The sequence below is a fragment of the Mesoplodon bidens genome (assembly GCF_964165515.1).
Source record: "Mesoplodon bidens genome assembly, chromosome: 3".
NCBI lineage: Eukaryota > Metazoa > Chordata > Mammalia > Artiodactyla > Ziphiidae > Mesoplodon > Mesoplodon bidens.
This window is the reverse complement of record NC_138178.1, coordinates 32,286,701-32,309,651: the sequence shown is the minus strand read 5'-3', so window position 1 is coordinate 32,309,651 and position 22,951 is coordinate 32,286,701. Positions and strand designations below refer to the sequence as shown.

At 52.8% G+C, this 22,951-nt stretch overlaps 1 protein-coding gene across 1 annotated transcript in view; it reads left to right on the top strand.

The window, feature by feature from the left end:
* Window positions 1-5,105: 5,105 nt before the first annotated feature.
* RASGRF1 (Ras protein specific guanine nucleotide releasing factor 1) overlaps window positions 5,106-22,951 on the top strand; it is a 104,917-nt gene continuing 87,071 nt past the window's right edge. Inside the window, exon 1 of the mRNA XM_081229514.1 lies at window positions 5,106-5,743. Within this exon, the coding sequence (XP_081085640.1) occupies window positions 5,468-5,743 (276 nt within the window). The 5' untranslated portion in view covers window positions 5,106-5,467. The remainder of the gene's footprint in view (window positions 5,744-22,951) is intronic.

Here is a 22,951-nt window from a genome sequence, read left to right as displayed (position 1 = left end):
ACTTCTTAGGATTTCCTAACCAATTAGGTCACCACAGAGCACTGAGAAGAGTTCCCTGGGTTATACAGTAGGTTCTCATTAGTTATCTATTTTATACATAGTAGTGTATATATGTAGATCCCAATCTCCCAATTCATCCATAGCTGATTCAATTTGCAGTGCAGCAGAAACTAACGCAACACTGTAAAGCAACTATACTCCAATAAAAGTTAAAAAAAGCAAAAAGACTTAGGATTTTGGACTAAGTGATGTCCTTGTCATTAGCTGGCCATTTCTAAATGCAGATATCAAACCCACCAAAATACTCCTTAATCCTCCTTCTTGTTTTCCTATCTGCAGAGACCTCAGCCCAGAGAGCTGGAAGTTGGGAGACCCAGCGAGGAAGGTCCTCTGGGATGAGCTCTGGTCGAGCCGTCAGGACACCCCATCATAGCTCTTCCCTGTAAGACTCTGCAAATGTTGCTTCCACTCTTTTTTTTTAAGCATTTACAAATATTTACTACATACTGGGCCATAAGACAAGTCTCGATAAATACCCAGGAAATGATATTACATCTACATTTATAGATTTGTACAAAGCCATGATTCAGGGGAAAAACAAGCTAACCCTGTCAGTAACAGGTAGCACTAGGCTTTATGATCAGTTTTTTTCATTTTTAAATTAATTTTTATTGGAGTATAGTTGCTTTACAATGTTGTGTTAGTTTCTGCTGTACAGCAAAGTGGATCAGCTATACGTATACATATATCCCCTTTTTTTGGATTTCCTTCCCATTTAGGTCACCACAGAGCACTGAGTAGAGTTCCCTGTGCTATACAGTAGGTTCTCATTAGTTATCTATTTTACACATAGTATCAATAATGTATATATGTCGATCCCAATATCTCAATTCCTCCCACTCCCCCCTCCCCCCTTGGTAACCATAGGTTTGTTCTCTACGTCTGTGTCTCTACATCTGTTTTGCAAATAAGATCATATATACCATTTTTCTAGATTCCACATATACGCGTTAATATATGATATTTGTTTATCTCTTTCTGATTTACTTCACTCTGCATGACACTCTCTAGGTCCATCCATGTCTCTACAAATGACCCAATTTCGTTCCTTTCTACGGCTGAGTAATATTCCATTGTATATAGGTACCACATCTTTATCCATTCCTCTGTTGCTGGACATTTAGGTTGCTTCCATGTCCTGGCTATTGTAAATAGTGCTGCAATGAACACTGGGGTGCAAGTGTCTTTTTTTAAAATTTATTTTATTTAATTTATTTTTAGTTTTGGCTGCATTGGGTCTTCGTTGCTGCGTGCGGGCTTTTTTCTTGTTGCAGCGAGCAGGGGTTACTCTTCATTGCTGTGCACGGGCTTCTCATTGTGGTGGCTTCTCTTGTTGCGGAGCACGGGCTCTAGGCACACGGGCTTCAGTAGTTGTGGCTCACGGGCTCAGTATCTGTGGCACATGGGCTTAGTTGCTCCGCAGCATGTGGGATCTTCCTGGACCAGAGCTTGAACCCGTGTCCCCTGCATTGGCAGGCGGATTCTTAACCACTGCGCCACCAGGGAAGCCCCACATGTGTCTTTTTGAATTATGGTTTTCTCTGGGTATATGCCCAGCAATGGGATTGCTGGGTCATATGGTAGTTCTATTTTTAGTTTTCTAAGGAACCTCCATACTATTCTCCATAGTGGCTGTATCAATTTATGTTCCCACCAACAGTGCAGGAGGGTTCCCTTTTCTTCACACCCTCTCCAGCACTTATTGTTTGTAGATATTTTTGATGATGGCCATTCTGACCGGTATGAGGTGATACCTCATTGTAGTTTTGATTTGAATTTCTTTAATAATTAGTGATGTTGAGCATCTTTTCATGTGTTGTCCAGGACCAGATGGCTTCCACTCTCCAGCCTCAGTTTCTCCATCTGTGCAATGGGGTTATTAACCCTTGTCCAATAGCCTTATTGGGAGGATGCAGTGAAAGAAGGCAAAGCCCAGATGCACTTTGTGATGCTCACATGGACCTCTTCTCCACCTTCGGGGAAGAGTTGGTCTCTGGCCTGGTAGACAACACACATGATAGCTAGACGTGCCCACCTCTGCCTGCTATGGCAAGACATGCCTACCTGCTTCCTGGCATCCCCACCCCAACACAAGCTGGATCCAGCCTGGTAAACGATGTCTCCTTAACCAACTCCCCTGAGGGCCTTCCAAGGGCCCTCTGGCTGGAGACCAGGGGAATGACCAGGGGGCCCATTCACAGGCTCTGCTCAGGTTTCTGCTGACAGAGATTGGACAGAAAGCAACATGAATGGAGCTCAGATGGACATAATCAAAGCGCCAGGCTGCTGGCTCCTCCTCTCTCTGACCTGGATACTTTGAGCCAAGCCCAACCACCCAGTGTGGCCTGACCCACCAGGAATTCCTGGAGTTCCCACCAGGAACTCCAAAACCAGCAAGAGGGGGCCATTTGGCCACCTCAGTGCCAGCTGTGGGGAGGGAGGAGGTTGAGAGGGGATTTTCTTCGTCCAAGCTTCAGATCAGTGGTTCTCAGCCTTGGCTGTGCATTCAAATCACCTGGGGAGCCTTCAAAGTACTGATGCCCATGTCCCACCCTCAGAGGTTCTGACTTAACCATCTGGGGTGCAGCCTGAACACAGATATTTAACAAATCTTTCCAGGGGCTCTAAGTGCACCAGGGCTGAGGCCCACGGAAGTGGATTCAGTTCTTTTCCTGATTTACACCTCTTCCCCAAACCCAGGGGAAAATGGTTTCCCTCCTGCCAAGGGCCCTATACAGAAGGAACCCTTGAGCTGGTCTAAGCTCCAGGAAGCAGGGACTGTGTTTTGTTTATCACCATGTCCCCAGCGGCCCAGCCTAAGTCCTGGCACAGACTAGTGGCTCAGTGAACAGTGGTGGGATGAGGTGTATGTAACTGAATGAGTGAAGTAATGAATGAATTCCATCCCTTCCCACCCCCTGAGCGCCCGAAATCCTCCAAAAAGTGGTCTTCAGACGAGCAGTGCCACCTCACCTGGGAGCCTGTTAAAAATGCAGATTCTCAGCCCTAGACTCAGCCCCAGAATGAGAATCTGCATTTGAGCCCGATCCCAAGTGATTCACGGGCAACAACCGTATCACTGGTTCTGCCATAGATTAGCGGTTCTCCAACTTTGCTACACATTCAAATCACCCATGAAAGTGTATAATCTGCCTGTGGCTTTTTGGGTCCCCAGGTGATTGTTAACTGTCCTCAAGTGATTCCAGTGTGCAGGCCAAGTTCAGAACTCATGTACCATAGGTCTCTCTGACACAGCAGCCTCCAAGCAGACCCAATCTTGGCTCTGGCCCACAAGGAGAGGTCCTGCCTGCTTTGAGGATAAAGGTGAGCCCCCTCTGCCACACAGGGACCAGCCACTCAACTCTACAAAGCCAGTGGGGGCAGGCTACCAAGTTCAAATCCCGCCCCTGCCACTTTCCAGCTGAGTGACTCTGCACAAGTCACTCAACCCCTCCACGCCTCCGTTTCCCGCTTCTGTACAATAGAGCTGATGAGGGGTCGGGGCGGCGGGGGAGGGGTGGACACTACTCCATAGAGTTATGTGAGGATTAAACAACTTAGCGGATCTGAAGCACTTAGAACAGTGTCCCTTCCCTGACCCTCCCTTGGCCTCTGTATCAGGCTTCCTAATAGAAGAGTTTACACTAAGAGAGCCTGGATTAGGAACCTCACTTCTGGAAACTCTGCTTCCATAAAGAGGGCAAAAGAGAAGTAAAGGTGGTCACAGTATAGGGACCTTCTTGGGAAAATCGAGACTAAATGAAGAAGCTTAGCCATCTCCCTTCTTTGCTTTCATTATTCGGGAAGAAAAACCAGCCTCACCGCGTCCTTAGACAGTTCCCAAGCCCGGAGCGTGGGAACCGAGAGGGAAGACTAAGGTTAACACGGTCAATCTCTCCCTCGGAACTGTCCCCACCTAAAAAAGGCAGGCTTGCGCCATCGTGCCCAGGACCGGGGCAGGTCCAATTCAGCCACAGCCGGGTGTCTCTCCGTGGACTTCCCTGGGCCTTCCCAGGGCTACCTGATTCCCAGGCCCTTCCTTCGCTCCAAACCAGGGTGTGTGCATGTTGCCGGGGGGGGGGGGGGCGCAGGTTCTGAAAAATGGTGTCCTTTCTTCCTTCCTCTTGAGGGCTACGCGGCCGCCTATCCCCGCTGCAAACAGGCCAGGCCGGGCTGGGCGCCGCTCCCGGCCCGAGCGAGGCCGCTGCCCTCTGCGGCAGACGGCGGTGCGCGCTCCCCGCTCCAGCGCCCCGGCTGCCCGGCGGCCCGCGCGCCCTCCCGGTGCAGCAGGCGGGCGCTGTGACGTTCTCGGATAAATGCCGTGTAACTGTGTAGGCGAATGGGAGCTAAAAATAAGAACGGAAAATCTATCATTAAGGTATCATTGCGCCAGCGCAGCTATTTGAAGGCTCCCATGGTCCCTGGCGCCTGCGTTTGAAGCCCGCCTTCAGGCTTTGGAGGGTATTTGCAGAAAACTCCCAGCAGCGGCTCGCCGGCCAGACCGCAGGGCGCAGGGGGTGGCGCCCGTAATTATGGCAACACTCAAAATAAAATAAAATAAACGCTCACCTCCCCCTCCACATCTCCGTCTGTATTGTCCTTAGGTCGCTGGGGAAGCCACCAGAAGTGGGGCTGGATGCTGAAATGAATGTGACCTGGACGATTACGCAAATATTAGAACTGAAAGCTCTTTCAGCTCTGTTTCGCCATCCACCTTCCTCCATCCACCACGGATTAGAAAAATAAAGTACCAGGAGGAAGCCTTTGGAGGAGGAAATGACAAATGGGACTTAACCCCAGGTCTACAGTGCGCCGCGGCGGGGCGCAAAGACGCAAACTCCCGGGATGGCGAGCCTCCGGTGTTCCACTGGGTTAAACGAAAATTGATCTGATTTGCTTTTTAACACCCGAAGGGGAGAAGAGGAGATCAGGGGAGGGAGGACAGGATTTGTTTATGCGTGTGCGTCTGTGTGTCCGGGGAGGGGGAGGAGGCGCCAAGGTGCAGCCTGCGCGCGGCTCTGCGCCTTGGCGGGCTGCGTGCGTGTGTCCCTGTCCGCGCTGCTAAAGCGGGCTCTTCGAGGGATCGGCGTCACATGACTCCGCCTGTCCCTCGCCAGCGCGCAGCTCGCCAGTCCCTCAGTTTGCCCGGCGCCAGGGGAGGGTCGGGAGGCATCTCCCGGGCCCGGGGGCTCTGCGAAGCGGGGAAGAGGTTCTGGAGGGGAATGGTACATCTGGATTCCAGCAGCCGCGGCTCGGCGCCAGATCCCGGACTGTAGAAATTTGGGGGGAGGGGAGAGCGAGAAGGAGCGAGCGAGCGCCTGAGAGAGGCAGCGCGCACGGACAGGGGCTGCCGGGTGCCGCACGGAGAAAATGTAAGCGCGTGGAGTCTAGCTGGCCTCCGAGCACCATGCAGAAGGGGATCCGGCTGAACGATGGCCACGTCGCGTCCCTGGGACTGCTGGCGCGCAAGGACGGCACGCGCAAGGGCTACCTGAGCAAGCGGAGTTCGGACAACACAAAATGGCAAACCAAGTGGTTCGCGCTGCTGCAGAACCTGCTCTTCTACTTCGAGAGCGACTCGAGCTCGCGGCCCTCGGGGCTCTACCTGCTGGAGGGCTGCGTCTGCGACCGCGCGCCCTCCCCCAAGCCTACTCTCTCGGCCAAGGAGCCGCTGGAGAAACAGGTGAGGCCAGCGCCGCGTTTGACCTCCCAGCGCCCGGGCCGCGGCCCTCGGGGCGCAGGCCCTTCCGCCGGACGAAGGCGCCCGAACTTTAGTCCCTCTACTCGGCGCCCTCGGCGAGAAGGGAGGGTTGGCCTTAGCGGGCGGTGACCCCGCGGTGGCCAGAGGGGTCAGGGACTGCGGACAGGGAGCGGGTGTGCGCTGCGGCTGCCCTTCACCCGGCGAGCTCGGTGGGAGGCGGGCGCAGAGCTGGCGAGACGCGGAGATGCGGAGGGGGATGAGGCGCGGAGAGAGATGGGCTCCCGCGGGAGACGGAAGCAATGAATGTAGACCCACATCCAGCCAGAAATGGTGCTCCCACCTCCACTCCCACCCGGGAGAGCCCCGGACCCGGGAGGTGTAGTTCCCCGCGCTTAGGCACGGGAAGGGCGAGACGCAGGCGTGCGAGCGCCGCGGCCCCTATCTCACCGCCGCTGAGAGCGAAGAGGAGCCTGCGCTCTCTCTGCCAAGTTGGGGGGCTGCGAGGCCGCAGGGGTCGGTTAGGTGCCATCGACCGGTGGCGCACTCCCAACCGGCCCCAGGCGCAAGCAACAAGCCGAAGGGCTCCAGGGACCTTTCTGGCCCGGGGCTGGGGCCAGGGCCGCTGCGGAGGCCGCGGGACAAGTGGGCGCATCTCTCCTCCTCCGCCCCCTGCGCCTCCGCCACCGCCGCAGTCGCGGCTCTAGCGCTGCTCTAGCGTTTCCGGAGTTGCGAGGCTAAAAGGCCAGGCCTGGATCTACCGGGGGCCTGGCCGGGGTGCGGGTGTGCCTTTGGTGTGGAGGGATGGAGTAGCACCTGCGGACGCCGAGTGAGAGCACCAGACAGCGGGAGTGCAATTTTTAAGCTTGATGCACTCTCCAAAGGCATCTAGTCTGTCCCCCTCCTCTGGGAAGGTAAAGTCAAAGATAGTGGATGCTAAAATGTCACCGCTGGGAGGACCTGCGATCCATGGGGACCCAACCAGCTGGTTATTGCCTAGATGAGGACACTGAGGCCAAAAGAGAAATTTACTTGCCCAGTGTCATGCCAGGAGTTGAGGCCACCTTAAGGTTCTGAGAAGATAACTGAGGGCTCAAAAGCCATCATTGCAGGCAGACTGGTGGTGATTGAATTGGCTGAAATAAAAGCATCCTTGAAGTCGCCCTCCTAATGGTCGAGACAGATCTGAGCTCAGTCCCCGCAGCACATCTCTTCCTTCCCTGCCCTCAGCCCAGAGGTACTGTGAGATGATTCGAAGGCTGGGAAAGGTGGACAGGAATATCTGAGGGTGGGTCTCTGGGGATGGCAAGCCGTATGGCAGGTAGGGGCTCCCAGATGGCAAAGCAAAGCAAAGCAAAGAGCAGGCAGCTCCTTAAGCTAAAGGCACAAATGGGGCCTGGAAGACTCACCTGGGAGACCCAGACCCAGGCTAGGCCAGAGATGCTCTCTCAGCCCTTGATAACCTGCCCCTTGCCAGCCTTCCAGAACATTATCAACACTTGTTGGCCAAAGTCCACCTGTACTACCAGTGGCCTATAGCCCCAACTGGCACCCATCCTCGGCCCCCTACCCCAGAGCACAGAGCTGAGGTCCTGGGCAGGCAGGGAGAGAGGGCTGAAGGAAGCTGAGTTGTTGTTGGGCACACAGTGTGTGCTCTCAGCCCCTTGGACACAAAGCCAGAAACAGGCCTGAGACTGAATCACAGCTCTGCAACTTCCTGTCTGTGTGACCTCAGTTAACATACTAAACTTCTCTGAGCTGCTGTTTTGTAAAGAAAATGGAGGTAATAACACCTATCTTTCTGGGGTTTTGAGAACACAAATAATGTGTATGGAAGTATGCTCACAATCCATTTTAGTTTGACATGATAAATGTTAATTGAATCTGAATTATACCCACCTGGACAAGGAGTAGAGGTCTAACATAAAATGTTGAAGCTGAAAGGAACCTCAGAGAGATTGTACAGCCCACTCCTCCCATTTTACAGATAGGGAAACTGAAGAGCAGATTGGGAAGAAATTACCTACCTGTTTCTGATTCAGTGGCAGAGTCAGACCTAGAATTCACCCAATGTCTAAGAATTCCTGAAAATGAGATCTTACGTTGATTCCAGATCATTCACCTCTTGGCTCGGGTGTTGAATCTTGCTAGCAGTGGATTATGGGAGGGACAGGAGTGCAAAACCACTTGACCATGTGCACACGTGGTCTGAGCTGTTTCCCCAGAACACCAACAGTCAGAGATCCTCAAATGTGGTCACAAGAGTAGCCCTCCCGGCACAAGAGAACAGAAGAGGGTTGGGAATAGTAGGGGATGGTCTGGTGCTGCCCAGCTTACGTGCAAATTTCTGTTAAAGACGTGTGCTTTGTTTTGTACACTTATAGAGATGTTCCATTTGACTCCAGACCGAGAGTTTGGCTCGTATGGAAAAGTAGATCCTGTTCCTTTTGTCTGCACGTGTCTATAAAAACTTATATCTTTTTCTTTTCTAAACCTTTGAGTAAAATTGACGGCCTCCGCAGCTGTTCCATGTTTCTCCTTGAGGGGGAGCCCCCATTGCACCCACAGAGCACCCTCATGAGAGGCCCAGCTCCAAGCCATTCTGTGACTGGGTTTGCCTTGTAAACCACAGGAAACCTTGATTCAAAACCTGCTGGACATGTGGCAGAGAACCCATGTTAGGAGGCCTCAAAGAGGCTATCAGTTTGGACTGGCCAACATCTAGTGAAGACTTGGTTTTAGCAGGATGTCATTTTTATCCAGGCCTAAGCAGGCAGCTTCCATCTGGAAGGGCCAGAGATGGTTTCTCAAGAAATAGAAACGAAGTCTTGGCTGGGAACCACCCGAATGACAGGGATGAGTCAGGGACAAAGCACATAGTATGTGCTCAGGAGATACTAATTGAGCTGAACTTACTGGTGTAGCTTGTCAATTCCATATTTCATGTCCTGAGGACTGACTGTGCACCAGTCCAGGCCCGGCGCGGGGTCATAGGCCCAGGAAGCTGGATGTCACATTCCCCGGCCCCCAGGGAAGATTAACACAGATAAAGATGGCACCTTACACTGTGAAGATGCTCTAATAGGATAGGAGGCTCACCTTACACTGTGAAGATGCTCTAATAGGAAGGGCTCTCAGGGTGCTCTGGGAGCCCAGGCCCATCCTAACATGATGTGCTATCCTCTGGCTGCTTCTACACTGCTCTGACTGCCCCTGTGGTAGCTCTGGCCTGGAATCCCAAGGCCTCTTGAAATCGGAGGGGCACAGCTGCGCTCCTATGCTGACTGGCAGTTGTAAGCACCCCTCCACATGCTGGCCTGAGCCCTGCTTGCTCAGCCCTGACCTCCTCACCTCTGACCCTACAGCCCACACACTGAAGGCCCAGAGGCCCTGGACTTAGAATTTGGGTTCAGAGATTGACCCTTGGGGTTCTTGCCCTGCTTTGGCATGGAGTCATCCCACACTGGCTTTCCCACCCTCACTCCCAGCCCCCCGAAATAGAGCTTCCAGCCCCATCTTCTCAGTGGTGGACTTGACCAAACCAACCCCAGCACTCCCCTTACCACCCCTCCCCGCCCCAACCAGAAGGGATCAAAATGTAGACCCCAGACTCTTCCTGATTCCTGTAAAACAGAAGGGACACAGATCCCTTCAGCCGGAACCTCAGCACTGATGTGGGCAGAGGCTCCGGAAGCTGGGGGTGCCCATTAGCACCTGTTATCCACCCAGTGGATGCCTTTCCCTGGAGACAAGAGGAAGTCCCTCTCCTGGTCCTCATTCGCAGGACACATTTCTGGTTGGCCTGGTGGATACCTGTTCACAACAGCCCTAAAGCCATGAGTGTGCCCGGTTTACAGTTGAGGAAACAATCTCACCAGCACCACCCAGCAAGGCAGCAACTGAAAGGCTCTCTGGCTTTCTCTGCAGCTGCGCTGTCTTCACCACAAAGCCTGCCTGCCTGTTGCTGTAGCACATTCAGCCCTCTGGGCCAATCAGAAAAACACAAACCTGAATGTAGGGGAATAAGTGTACTCGAAAAGCAACACCCCCCCCCACACACACACAGGGACACAGGGACGTCATGCACACACGTGGTGCCAGCAACTCAGCCCATGACCCTTGCACCTATGGAAGGGCCAGCAGGGCTGCCCCACGGTTCCAAACCAGGCCCAGCCCCGCAGGTGTGGGACCCCAGGGGTAAGTGTGTGGGGGTGCCCATCTCCCCACCCAGCCCCCAAATATTTCTAGCACTGACATGAGGTTGAAGCAGCTCAGTAACGACGCCTTAATTAGGACAAGGAAGTACCAGGTCCCTGCCCCTCTGCCTGGCGACAGTGGGATGACGGTCAGAAGCAGACTGCACATACACAAGCCTACACTAACATCTCACTGCCATTTGTGCGTGCCGTAAACATTTTGGCTCTCGGTGTGAAGCCCATGCTGGGTCTTGTGGATACAGAGAAAAATCAAACTTAATCCTTGTCTTCAAAGGGCTCACAGTGGAGAAGGGCACTCTCCCTGGACTCACTCCCACAGTAAACACCAAGTGCCAGGAATTCTCCATCCTAAGGAGTCCGGACTCTCTCCCTGCCCCTGACTTGGTTCAGGAGCTCAGTGTCAGGCTTGATGGGTTGAACTCGCTCACATGGTCCCATCTCGCCCCATGCCAGTCCCCTGCCACACAGCAAGCCACCAGAGTGAGCTTCTAAAGGGCACACCTGACCATGTACTAAGCCACTGAAAGTGTCACTGGCTCTCATTGCCTTTAGGAAAAAATGCAGATTCTCCTGCATGACCTGGAGGCCCCAGCGGGCCCCAGCCTCTGCCTGCCCTGCTGACTCTGCCCCACCCTCCCATCCCCCTCCTTCCTCACCCTACGCCTGCCTCCTCTTTCCCACCTCAAGGCTTCTGCAGCAGCTGCTGCCTGGGCCTGGAATCACCCCCGACTCCCCCCAGCCTTTAGTGACCAACTTCTCCTCCTCCTAAGACCTCCTTTTAGGTCTTAGCCTAAAAGTCACCTCCTGAGGGCCTCCCCTCACCGCAGGAGCTAGAGGAGCCCCAGGTCCCTCATCACAGGCAGGGACAACCCTCTCTCCTTCATCCCCATAGCCTATCAGCTTGGGATTAATTGATGTATTTGGCTGGTGGTTTGTGAAGGGTCTTCCTTCCCCTTAGAACTAAGGGCCAGAGTGCATGTTTTACATACAATACCTCCCCTAATCATCCCAACAGCCCTGTGAGTTTATACCTGGTAACCCATTTTTGAGATGACCAAACTGAGGCTCAGAGATGGTAAGTAACTTGTTCAAGGTTACGGAGAGCATACGTGGCAAAGCTGGCACGGGAACCCAGGTCTATCTGACTCTAAAACCTGAGCTCTCCAAGCACAAACACAGCATAAAGACTTGGGCTGAGGGACTGTGTGAGTTTACCATCCTCTGCCGAGATAAATGAAAAATGCGAGAGAGAGAGAATTAACAGCAAGCGAAATGATGCCACTGCCTCTCTGGTGACATCTGTAAAGCAGCTTTTGTTTCTGCTTGGGTGGGAACCTTGCACCTTGAATTCCAGGAGTCAAGGATAAACACCCCCAAGGCAGGCATCCACACCCTGCAGTCCCGTTTCCCTGGAATCCGTGGGAGCCTGGAGCCGGCGCCCATGTGTATAGAGCCAAGAACAGGACTCAGCCCCCGATGTTTATGCAGGAGAGTTAGTGACGCGTGCACTTGAGGGGGGCCCAGAACACTGCCAACGCCCAAACACCTCCGTAAAGGCGGCTGTCGTGCAGGGAGCAGCTGGGAGCCTCGGCCTCCCCCACTGCCCATCATCCGCTGCTCGGAGAGGAGGGCGCAGCCTCGACTCCCAGCTCATTCACTGAGGGGTTTCTCTGTCTCTGGCAATGACGCAGCCTTAGGTAAAAGTTGTGGGTTTGGAGCCACACAGGCTGGCTTTGGATCCTGGCTCTGTCACCTCCTACCTAGGGAAGGTCTTATTGCTCTCTGAGCGTCAGTTTCCCCATCTGTGAGATGGAAACCGTAACACAGCCTACCCGGCAGCCCTGTTCTAGTGTTGTACTCGATGCTATTTGTAAAGCCCTAGCGTAGCACCGTAGGTCCGATCAATTCACGGTAGCTGTTGTGGCTTCAGCTTTCACCTTTAGGACAAGGCTCTTCCTGCATGAAGCAATGACCCAGATCACCTGGGTCTCTGGCAGGTTTGAAGTGAGTCAACACGGAGCCCTGACCCTGGATATAAAGGTAGGATGGTAAATCTTATCTCAAATAACCTATGGGTTTCTGAGAATGTCTGAGCAAGCATGCCCCTGAAAGAGAAAAAATGGCTGCAGCAGCTTCCTTCATCCCTGGCAGCCACACCTTCACCCAGCCCCATCGATTTCACCTCCTAAATCTCTCTCAGACCATCCACTTTTGTCCCTCTCTTCCTCCAAGGCTCTAGTCCAGACAGCCATCATCTCTTGTCTGGACTTAGGTGGGGGCCTCCTAACAGGTGTACTGGTCAGCATGAGTGGCGTCATGCTGCAGTAACAACCAAGCCCCAGATCTCCATGAACATGACAGAGGTTTATTTCTTGCTCATGCTTTAGGTCCCATGCGGTTGGCAGGAGGGCACTGCTCATTGTGATCGCTCAGGGACCCAGCCTGATGGAGATTCATCCTGACACTTGCCTTCACAGCCGCCACAGCCAAGGGCAGAGAATGTGGCAGATCTCTCCCTGGCTCTTAAAGCGCCCCCCGGAAGTGACCCATGCTGACCACATGACCACAAGGCAGGTCATGTGGCTTCAGTTCAGCGGTGGTGGGGACGTGCAGACCCACCACGTGCCTGAAAGCAGGGCTCTAGAGATGCTGGGAGAACCGTCTCCCTGCATCCGCTGCGTCCCGCCATCCCCATGTCTCTCTGCAGCCAGACCACTTTCCAAAGTGCAGATCTGATCATCACACACACACATACACACACACACACACACACTCGAGTAGCTGAGGAGAAAGGCAAAGGCGCCGTCTTGATGGGTTTAATGACAGAAAGCAGAATCTGTGCTCACACTTACAGGGGCATCTCCTTCCGGCCTGGGGGCATCAGGGAGACTCCACCAAGAAAGGCACAAGTAGGACAGGAAATGTAGGTTGCAGGGTAGGCAGAGCTGGCCCCTAAGGCCTGTGTGCAGGCTACAGAGCGCAGTGGGGAGCCAGCACAGGTCTCTCCGCTAGAGACGGACTGCTGTGATCTCTGTGCTGGAGAGATCACGGCAGGGTGAGGAGAGACAGAAGGATGACCCATCTGGTGGCAGGAGGTCAGGTCGGAGGAGGCTGTAGAACTGAGCAGTAAAAGGGGCCTGAATTGGGGGAGTGCCGAGCACTGAAGGTCCCCCCTCCACTCCCATCCCAGCCGGTCACTGCGTCACCATGTCACTGAAACCTGGGCTTGCGCTGTGCTACAAAAACCATCCCTAGCTCCTGCATGCCCAGGATGCACCCCACAGCCTCTGGGGCTTCCCACCGCCTGGGCTCTGTGGGCAGCGGCAGGGAGTGTCAAGTTCTCATCCCTTGAAAGCACCAGGCACTGTCCTACCATACCTTCTCCTCCAGCCACCACTCAGATGGAGCACCTTTGCAGCTTACAGATTACAAAGTCCTTTTCAGGCTTAGCATTTCCCATAACCACCAAAGTAACGCTGCTGTTACTGCAGTTCTACACAGGGGAGAGAGAATCCCCATTTGGCAGATAAAGCTCAGATAGAGGGAGCTCATCTCCCAACAGATACCTGAGTGTCTGTGTTGTGCCAGACCCCGAGCTGTCACTGCTAATAAATGTCAGCCCTCCTTGTTCTAGATTGTTCAGGTCAGTGGACATCCAGGCCAACTGTTAAATCCAGCAATTTATACTTAAAGAGCAGATCTTACGAATCCAGCAAGGCTAATGCAACTTCTTTGCCCTGAAAAAAAGAGAGAATTCTTTTCAAGAAGATACTTCCTAGCTGAATTTTGATTTTTTTTTTCGACTTGGAAAATCTAACTCAGACCTTAAAATAAAATTCATTTTAGAAGAGTGAATGAATGAATTTTTAGCAACCTTAGCCAGTATTCCAGAAACCCATCTAGAAATTCAGACAAGCTTGATCTAGATTGACTTTTCCTCTGTCAGACTATATGAGTAAAATATAACCAACTTTATTTAATTCTCTTAGACTCTTAGCCACACTCAAGAAATGAGTGAAGTGGTTTGGAAGCACCTCGTCAATCACGCAGCATTCTGTGCCTGCCCACTCGCCTTGCCCCGAGCCTGCTGCTGCCCTTTTACCCTCTTTCTCCCGCAAGGGGCCTTACCTGCCCTCTGGCCACACTGGTTGTCACCTGGTCTCCCCTCACCTCTGGTCAGATCCACAGGCTTTGGGGACCTGGGGGAAGGGCTGGTGTTCCAAAAGGAAAGCCCATAAGGTGTGGGCACAGGTGAGGAGAGGCAAGTAAGTAATTACATCTGAGAACTTCCTGGTAGCCTGGACAGAAAAGGGAAACAAGCTGGTTATGGGACACCCATTGCCTCCTGGAAAGACGTGGTGCACTTCCTCAAGCAAGATCGCTTGTATATCCAGGGGCTTTCATAAGGGGGACCAGTGGGGTAGTGATGACGATCTCCAGGGCAGAATCACTGCAAAAACAGGGGCCCACCCCATCAGTGGCTCCCGTGGGCTCTCAGGGCAGGCTAAGCATGTTTGGTGGAGATCACTCTCCAGGACGCTGCACCGATAGGGTCCAAAAGAGGAGTGTCCTGGTGACCAGGGGTGCAGGGTGCAGGTTGGAGAACCTGGGGAGTGGATGGCCGGCTGGGCCTCTCAAACAGCCACTGCCTTTTATTTTAAAATTTTAGAATTGGGACTTCCTTGGAGGTCTGGTGTTTAAAACTCCACGCTCTCAATGCCGGGGGCACAGGTTGGATCCCTGGTCAGGGAACTAAGATCCCCACATGCCATGTGGCATGGCCAAAAATAAATAAATAAATAGGTAGATAAAATTTTAGAATTGGTAATATATTACGATGGTTCGGCATTCAGAAGTTACAAAGAAGTGTACACTGACAATGCTCGTTTCTGTTGCTACCCCAGCAATCCAGTTCTCCTCTCCAAAGGATTTTTTTTTTTTTTTTTTTTGTGGTTCGCGGGCCTCTCACTGCTGTGGCCTCTCCCGTTGCGGAGCACAGGCTCCGGACGTGCAGGCCCAGCGGCCATGGCTCATGGGCCCAGCTGCTCCGCGGCATGTGTGATCTTCCCGGACTGGGGCACGAACCCGCATCCCCTGCATCGGCAGGCGGACTCTCAACCACTGCGCCACCAGGGAAGCCCCTCTCCAAAGGATTTTGATGTTACCAGTTGCTTATGCATTCTTCCAGAGACATTATATATGCAAATATATGCAAAGATGTATAGATCTATGGCCATATATATGCACATCTGTATAATTATACAAGTGGTAACGTACTACAAACACTATTCTATACCTGTTTTTCTCACTATATTGTGGAGATAGTTCTCTATAAGTATATGGATCGTCCTCATCTTTTTTTTACAGCTGCATAGTATTCCACTGTATGGATGTGCTGTAGTTAATTTAGCTAATCTCCTCTTGAGGGACATTTGGGTAATTTTTAGTCTTTTTTAAATTACAAACAGAGCTGCAATTAATAAACACCTTTGTGCATAGGTCATTTCTAACAGAAGGTGAAAGGCAGGCATGTCCAGACTGGAATTCATTCCTTCTTTCAGCAAACGTTTAGAGAGGCTGTTGGTGGGAGGGGGAAAGGCAGGCTTGTTGACTTGTGACGACAGATTGAAAGGTGTTCGTGCAGGACCAGCCAAGCATGACATCTGTGGCTGTGGCTCATGGGGTCTGGAGTAATGTACATGGAAACACGGACCATTCAGCAGCAGAAGCTTGGAGGATGACACAGTCCCCCAGGCCGCTGGTCAAGCACTGCCTAGTTCAAGGCTGACTCTGGGAGGGAGGGACTTTCACTGGGCTCTTCAGCTCTGACATTCCTGTCTCTTCTCCCACCTCTGTTCCTGTCCCCAGGGGGTAGGCAGGGAGTAGAAGCAAGCGAATGATAAGGTGTCCAGGAGGTCAGTCCCTGGCAGCAGCTCTCAGCCCTGGGACTCTTAGGAGCCCATAGGAGACTGGGGTCTGAGACAGGAGCTCATCCCCGGGTCAGAGCAGAGGTCACGGTGCAGTAACCAGGCCCTGGGAAGGCCAAGACTTGAGAACCCAGAGGCAGAGGTCGGTGAAGCAAGGCCACTCAGAGCAGGGGGGAAGAATGTCATGAAGTGGGGTGTCCAGACCCTGTGTGGAGCCATACCAGCTGAGCCACAGCTATAGGGCAGGATAGGTAGGTCTTTTCTGGATTGGTGTGGGAGCACCAGTGGGCCTGCTCGAAGCCAATACTTCTGTTGAGCAGGGCCATTTGGGACATACTGTGCCCAGTGAAGCCCCTCTGTGTGGCCAGCATGAGGCTGGTGCAGCCAGAGCGGGAAGGGAGCAATGCTGAGAACTGTGCACGGTGCTGCAGAAGCCCTGAGAGAGGGCAGAACACACTCCCAGGGTGGCCCGGCCCAGATAAGAGTGGGATCTCTCCTGTGAGAGCCAGAGAGCAGACAGGCTTCCCCTGGGATCTCAGCGGTGAGAGGTAGACAGGGACCTCAGGTGATGGGGAGCCTGGATGGATAGCCCCTTATAGAGGGAGAGATAGACTCCAGCCAGAGCATCTACACACACACACGCACGCACACACACACACACACACACACACACACACACACACCGCTAAGGCCCCTTCAGGTTCCCTCTGGCACTGTCCCCTCTGCACTGGGACTTTGGGAGCATGGGACACAGAGGACTGCCAGGCCAGGGCCATCTGGGACTGTGGTCCCAAAGATGGACCAGGAGGAAGGAGCCAGGACCCAGTGGGGGAGAAGCTGACCCTGTCTGACCAGGCCACCAGAGTGGACCTACTAAGTGGAAGGGGTGGGGTCGACCCAGAGTGATGACATCCATCCTGCAGCTGACCCCAGCCCACCTCCCTCTTGGAGGAGACAGCAAGCAGGGGCCCAGACAGGACAGTGGGTCTGGATTCTGGTCAAACAGGGTGAATCAGAGGGGGCAAGACCAGGGGCAGGGAGACCAGAGGGGGGCAGTTTAATGGCCCGGGTGGGAGATGAGGAAGCCTGGAAGCAAGCACGGCAGTGAGGATGGCAGAAGGCAGAGTTCCAAAGATATCCAGAGCAGAGACCCTGGTGACCAGTTGAATATCAGAAATGAGAAAGAAATAGGAGCTGAAGGTGATGGAAGGAATGCCCCAAACTGCTGATTCGTAATCATCCTTCGATCTTGGCACAGCTATGACTCCAGTTTCTGAGCCTCTCCCATGCCTCCTGTGTGTGTGCATGTGCATATGGATTGGTTTGGTTTTGTTTTTTTGAGGGGGGTTAGTTTAAAACAACAGAAATTTATTCTCTCACAGCTCCAGAGACTAAAAGTCTGAAACCAAGATGCCTGCAGGGCCATGGTCCCTCTGAAGTCTCGAGGGAAGAATCTTCCCTTGCCTCTCCTAGCTCCTGATGGCTGCCAGCAGTCCTTGGTGTTCCTTGCCTTGTAGATGCATCTCTCCAGTCTCACCTCCCTCTTCACGTGGCTTTCTCCCCTGTGTGTCTGTGTCCACATTTCCCTCTTTTTATATATTAAGGCCTCTTCTTATTAATCTGGTATGACTTCATCTTACCTTGATTACATCTGTAAAGACCCTATTTTCAAAGAAGGTCTTTTTCTTAAAGTTGTGTTGGAGTAGAGTTCATTTACAATGTTGTGTTAGTTTCAGGTGTACAGCAAAGTGAGTCAGTTACACATATACATATATCCACTCTTTTTTAGATTCTTTTTCCTTATAGGCCATTACAGAGTATTGGGTAGAGTTCCCTGTGCTATACAGTAGGTCCTTGTTGGTTATCTCTTTTATACATAGTAGTGTGTATATGTCAATCCCAGTCTCCCAATTTATCCCCCCCCAACCTGTCCCCGCTTGTAACCATAAGTTTGTTTCCTACATCTGTGACTCTGTTTCTGTTTTGTAAACAGGTTCATTTATACCATTTTTTTTAGATTCCACATATTTTCACATAAGGTCTTCTTGACAGATTCTGACAAACATGAATGTTAGGGGGAACACTATTTGTACACACGCATGTGAATGCACATGTATGTGGTTTTCCTAGTAATTGTCCACTGATAGGTTGATTAGACCCATCTCTTTGACTTTGCAAATGATTCAGTTAGTTTAAAAACCATCATGAGCCCTTTTATGGACCAGGAGCTTTCACAACATCATCTATTCTACAGAACCCTGTGAGATGGGAAATAGCCTCCCCTTTTTGTGAAAGAGAAAACAAGTCCACAGAAGTGAAGAGACACACTGGAGACACGGAAGCTAAATAATAAATAATAAATTTAAACCCAGGCGATTCCAAAGCCTGGCATGTGCCACAACTCCAGGGTCCCAAAGTCCCCGGAACACTGGTTTTCTGGAATGTTGGTAGATCTTCCCAAAAATGAAAACAAAAGTGTTCCATGGTGGGATAAGTTCTGGAAGAAGTTCCTACATTGCAGGACTGTTCAGTGCCTTTATGAGGTGAGTGGGCCTCCTCTCTCTGAAGAGATATAAGCCTCGTTCATGAAAAGCCAGTGCCCACACCCTTCCAGCCAGCTCACTTGCCCAGGCCTGAGAAGCAGATTCAATGCCACCTGCTTTGTGGCTTTTGCTATTAATCAATTAATGAATAAGCCGGGTTCGCATGCCATGCTGACAAATGCATTCAGTCACCCATTCAGCAAATGAAGGCTATTCCACGCCCAGGCCGAGGAACAGTGCCAGGCTCTGGGGATATTCTTGATCAGGAATCATTTATTTGAAAGGAACAGGAGCCCATTCAAAGCAGCTTAAGGTTTTTGCTTAAGGAGGGCTCTTAGAATAGTTACAGTGATAATTAATGAAACCCAAGGAGAAAACACGTGTCTGGGTCTCTAAGGCCTGGACCGGGAACCATGTCTCTCTGCCCCACCTTCCCCAACTCCCACTCTAGTTACCAGGTCTCCCATCTCCGCTTTTCTCTGAGACACTTCCACTTCCTTCTTTGTCATTTGTACTTAGAGTTCAGCACACACAGCTCATTCATTTGGTCTGTCTGTGTCACTTCCAAATAACTGGGAACTCCTGGCTGCATGGTATCTATGGCGGCTCCAGGCATCGGCTCCAGGACCGTGCATCTCTAGGAGAACATGGGGGGATGGGGGGAGGGGAAGAGGTGCTTCTGCTGCAGACATTGCTCCCTCTTAGGGGTTCCCAGCACTGGGTGAAAGCTGGAACCAACTGGGGGGCTTTGAAAAATACCAGTGCCTGAATCGTGTTCTCTCCCTGTTCCCCTTCTCCCACGTTCTGCTTTAATGTGTCTGAGAAGGGGGCTCAAGCATCCGTGTTTTCTTAGATTCCCAGGTATCCCTAATGTGCAGCCCAGATTGAGACTCTCTGCTGTGGTAGGAAAGACAGTAAAATGTCATTACAGAACTTCCTTGATGGTCCAGTGGTTAAGACTCTGAGCTTCCATTGCAGGGGGCGCGGGTTCCATCCCTGGTCGGGGAATGAAGATCCCGCATGCCACTCGGCATCCCAGAAGCGGGGAAAAAAATAAATCATTACAAGTGGGTAATGGCTTTGATGGGGAAGGTCGGGGGCAGCACGTCTGACAGTCCAGAAGGAGCAGAAAGAGATACACTAAGACCCGATGATGTGGAGTGCCCGTACCCTGCAGAAAGCATTCAGCCCCGTGGGCTTTCGTGTGTGTCATTGATTACCATGAGGTGGACAGTGTCTGGGTTATAGTGGGAACTGAAAAATATGGGTTGAATTCACGAATGAGATATCATTCAGGTAGAGAGTTAAAGGTGGAGAGAACTTGATTTTTCATGATTGAGGCCACTTGTGTGTAGCTGACCAAGGCAAGTGTTAGTGTCATGCCCATTGGCCAGAGGGAGATGCAGAGGTTGCCCAGAATCCCTGGCTCTGAGCAGCAGAGCCAGACCCAGACCCGGCTATTGGGACTTCCACCTAGCTGTGTTGGATCTTCGTTTCTGTGCGAGGGCTTTCTCTAGTTGTGGCGAGCGGGGCCACTCTTCATCGCGGTGCGCGGGCCTCTCACTATCGCGGCCTCTCTTGTTGCGGAGCACAGGCTCCAGACGCGCAGGCTCAGTAGTTGTGGCTCACGGGCCTAGTTGCTCCGCGGCCTGTGGGATCTTCCCGGACCAGGGCTCGAACCCGTGTTCCCTGCATTAGCAGGCAGATTCTCAACCACTGCGCCACCAGGGAAGCCCCTCCTCCACCTTTTGTAGGGTGACCAAGCATCCCGGTTTGCTCGGGACTGTCTTGGTCTTAGCGTTGAAAGTCCTGTGCCCGCGGAAACACCTCAGTCCCAGGCAAACTGGGATGGTTGGTCACCGTACCTCTCAGTGGTTTCCCAATGTTCTCCGTCCTGTGGAGGTGCCGCAGCCCTGCCAGCTGGCTGGGACAGGCAGAAGGCAAGGGGAAGGCCAAGCAGGCAGGGTTCCAAGCCTACCTCCCCAGCCCGCAGAGGCTCAGGTCTGCTTTAGCTGTCCTAGATAGAAGTTTATTACCATACAGGCACTTGGGACTTTGGAAACAAAGGCCCATCCTGAGGCAGGAGGGGACGTAGATCCAGCCCACACAGGCATGGGGCAGCAGCAGTCTGTTAGTGGTCAGGAGATACAGGGCAGGGAGGGGGCATCCTGGGGACCAGGCCTGAGCTGAAGCCCAGGATCTCAGCCTGGTGAGGCCCCAATTCTAAGGATAGTACCTCGAACCCAGGTGAGGCCACAGGTGTGCTTCTAGAACATTTCCTCCAGCCAAGATAAGGACCTGAACATGACTCTGGTCTCGGCACAACCCTAGGTGTGATTTCTGAGTCCCTTCCTAGGAGTTTGGCAGTCACAGGTGTAGTTTCTGGATCCATCCCTCTTAACCTGCTGAGGCCTCAGGTGAAGGTCTAGACCAGCGAGTGGCTCTCCACCTTGACCACACATTCGGATCACCAAGGGACACACAGGCCACACCCAGACTAGTGACAGCAGAGCCCAATGTACAGTCAGGGTTGAGACCCGCTGGTGGAGATACTTAGCAGCCCAGGTGAAGCCCCAGGCTCTGCCCTGAACCTGGTACGGCTCCTGGAGTAGTTTGGGATCATTCTAGGGGTCTGATTTTGATGCTTAGAGGGTTTCGGGATCCATCTTGGGACTCCTGGTGGAGCCCCAGGTCAAGGTATCCATCTCTCACTTCAGGTCTAGGGAAGCTCTGTGGAGGCCCCAGGTGGAGTTCTGGGCCCATCCCTGCAGCCCTGGTGAGGCTCCAGGAGTAATTTCACCAAGTCTTGCTTCTTCTTTCATGAAGCCAAGGATGGTCCATTGGTGGTTTCTGCTTCTGTTGCATTTCCAGATATGTTCCAGCAACTCTAGCTGAGCCTGTCAGGATTCCACATTTGAAATGTGGGTTCCCGGAGGAGGCCCCTGGGTTTATTTCTGAATTTATCCCACATCCTTGATCACATATAGTGTGTGAGTCCTGATCCCGTCAGTGTCCCAGGGAGGCCTCAGATGTGGCTCTGTCTTGACTGGAGAGTTCTAGAGTGCCCCAGGGCTGATTCCAGAACAATGCTTCTGTTCTGCAGAGGGGTCCAGCCAGCACACACATGAACCCATACGGTCACATCATTTTGGCAAACGTGGCTAAGCTCTTGTCCCATGGTCGTGCTGAGGCCCACGTATTGTTCTCAGTGAGTCCTCCAGACTCTGAGAAGCTTTGAGGGAGTTCTGGTTGGGCAGAATGCCCAAGGTGTGGTCCTGGTCTCATCACAGCAGCTCTAGTGGCCCCAGTTTGAGCCCGGTGTCCACTCTGCCACTCTGCAGTGGCCCACCTCTGGCCTCGGCACATCCTTGTAACTCTGGGAAAGCCCAGGGGTGGTTCAGCTTTCAAGGGTGACCTGGGGTCTGTCAGAGCTCTGATCCAACACCAGCTGAGGTTATGGGGCTGTCTCAAGAGCTCTGATGGTACCCAGGGTCACTGTTGGTCCCTAGAAATGATGGATATTGATAGCATTTCACCAGAACCCCCAGAAACACCCCATTTACCTGCTAGACCACAGCCTTGTGAGATCCTCAGGCAGTTGCTGGCAGTGGAGCTCCAAGATCTGAGCGGACGGGAGGTACCCAGGGAACGTATGTTATTCCAGGTCCTCTTCTTTCCAGCCATGTGGGCTCAGGCAAGTGGCTTGACTTTTCTGCACCTCAGGTTCCTCTGCAGTAAACAGATAATACCTGTTCCACCTGGTGAATATGGGAATAAATGAGATCACGGGAAACAAGCATCTGCATGTTCACCACCTCTCGAGAGATGGGGAAAGTGCTTAGGTGGCCATCGCAGCTCCGGCTTTCACCTGCTCCCTCGCAGGGGGAGGACAGCCAGTTATTTGCTTCCTAGGAAAAAAGTGAGAGACATTGACTCTGCAAAACACACACACACACACACACACACACACACACACACTTCTGGCTGCCTCCAAGAACGACAATTAACAGAAAGACAGTCATGTCAGCGGAAGCTAAAAACAAGTTTACGTGCCTCATGCTGCTGTCCCCTGCTGCCTGGGCCCCGAGGGACGGAGGGACAAGGGACAGCGCCCACTGACACAAGACCGCACCGTGGCCTGCGGTGCATCTTCTGAATGGGCAGGCCTCGGGGGCCCTCTCTGCACCTCACTGACTGCCTCTCTCCTCCTAGTTTCACCAGGATCAGACCCAGGAGGCCTCCGCACGTGGGGCCCCCAGCACTTTGCCTGTGCACCCTCTCTCTGGCTGAGTCTGCTCCCAGCTTTCCTCTCCGCCCCGAGTCTGACACCCCCGACCCCTGTCTGCAGCCCGCAGAGACGTGGCCTACAGGCACACAGCGTCTGCATGTCCACCCCCCACCCCTGACCCCCTGACACCTGCCCTTTATCCTGCCCATGCCTCCCCCAGTCTATGGCATCCCCACCCACCTAGTTGCTCCGGCCGGAAACCTGGGCTTTCTGCTCTC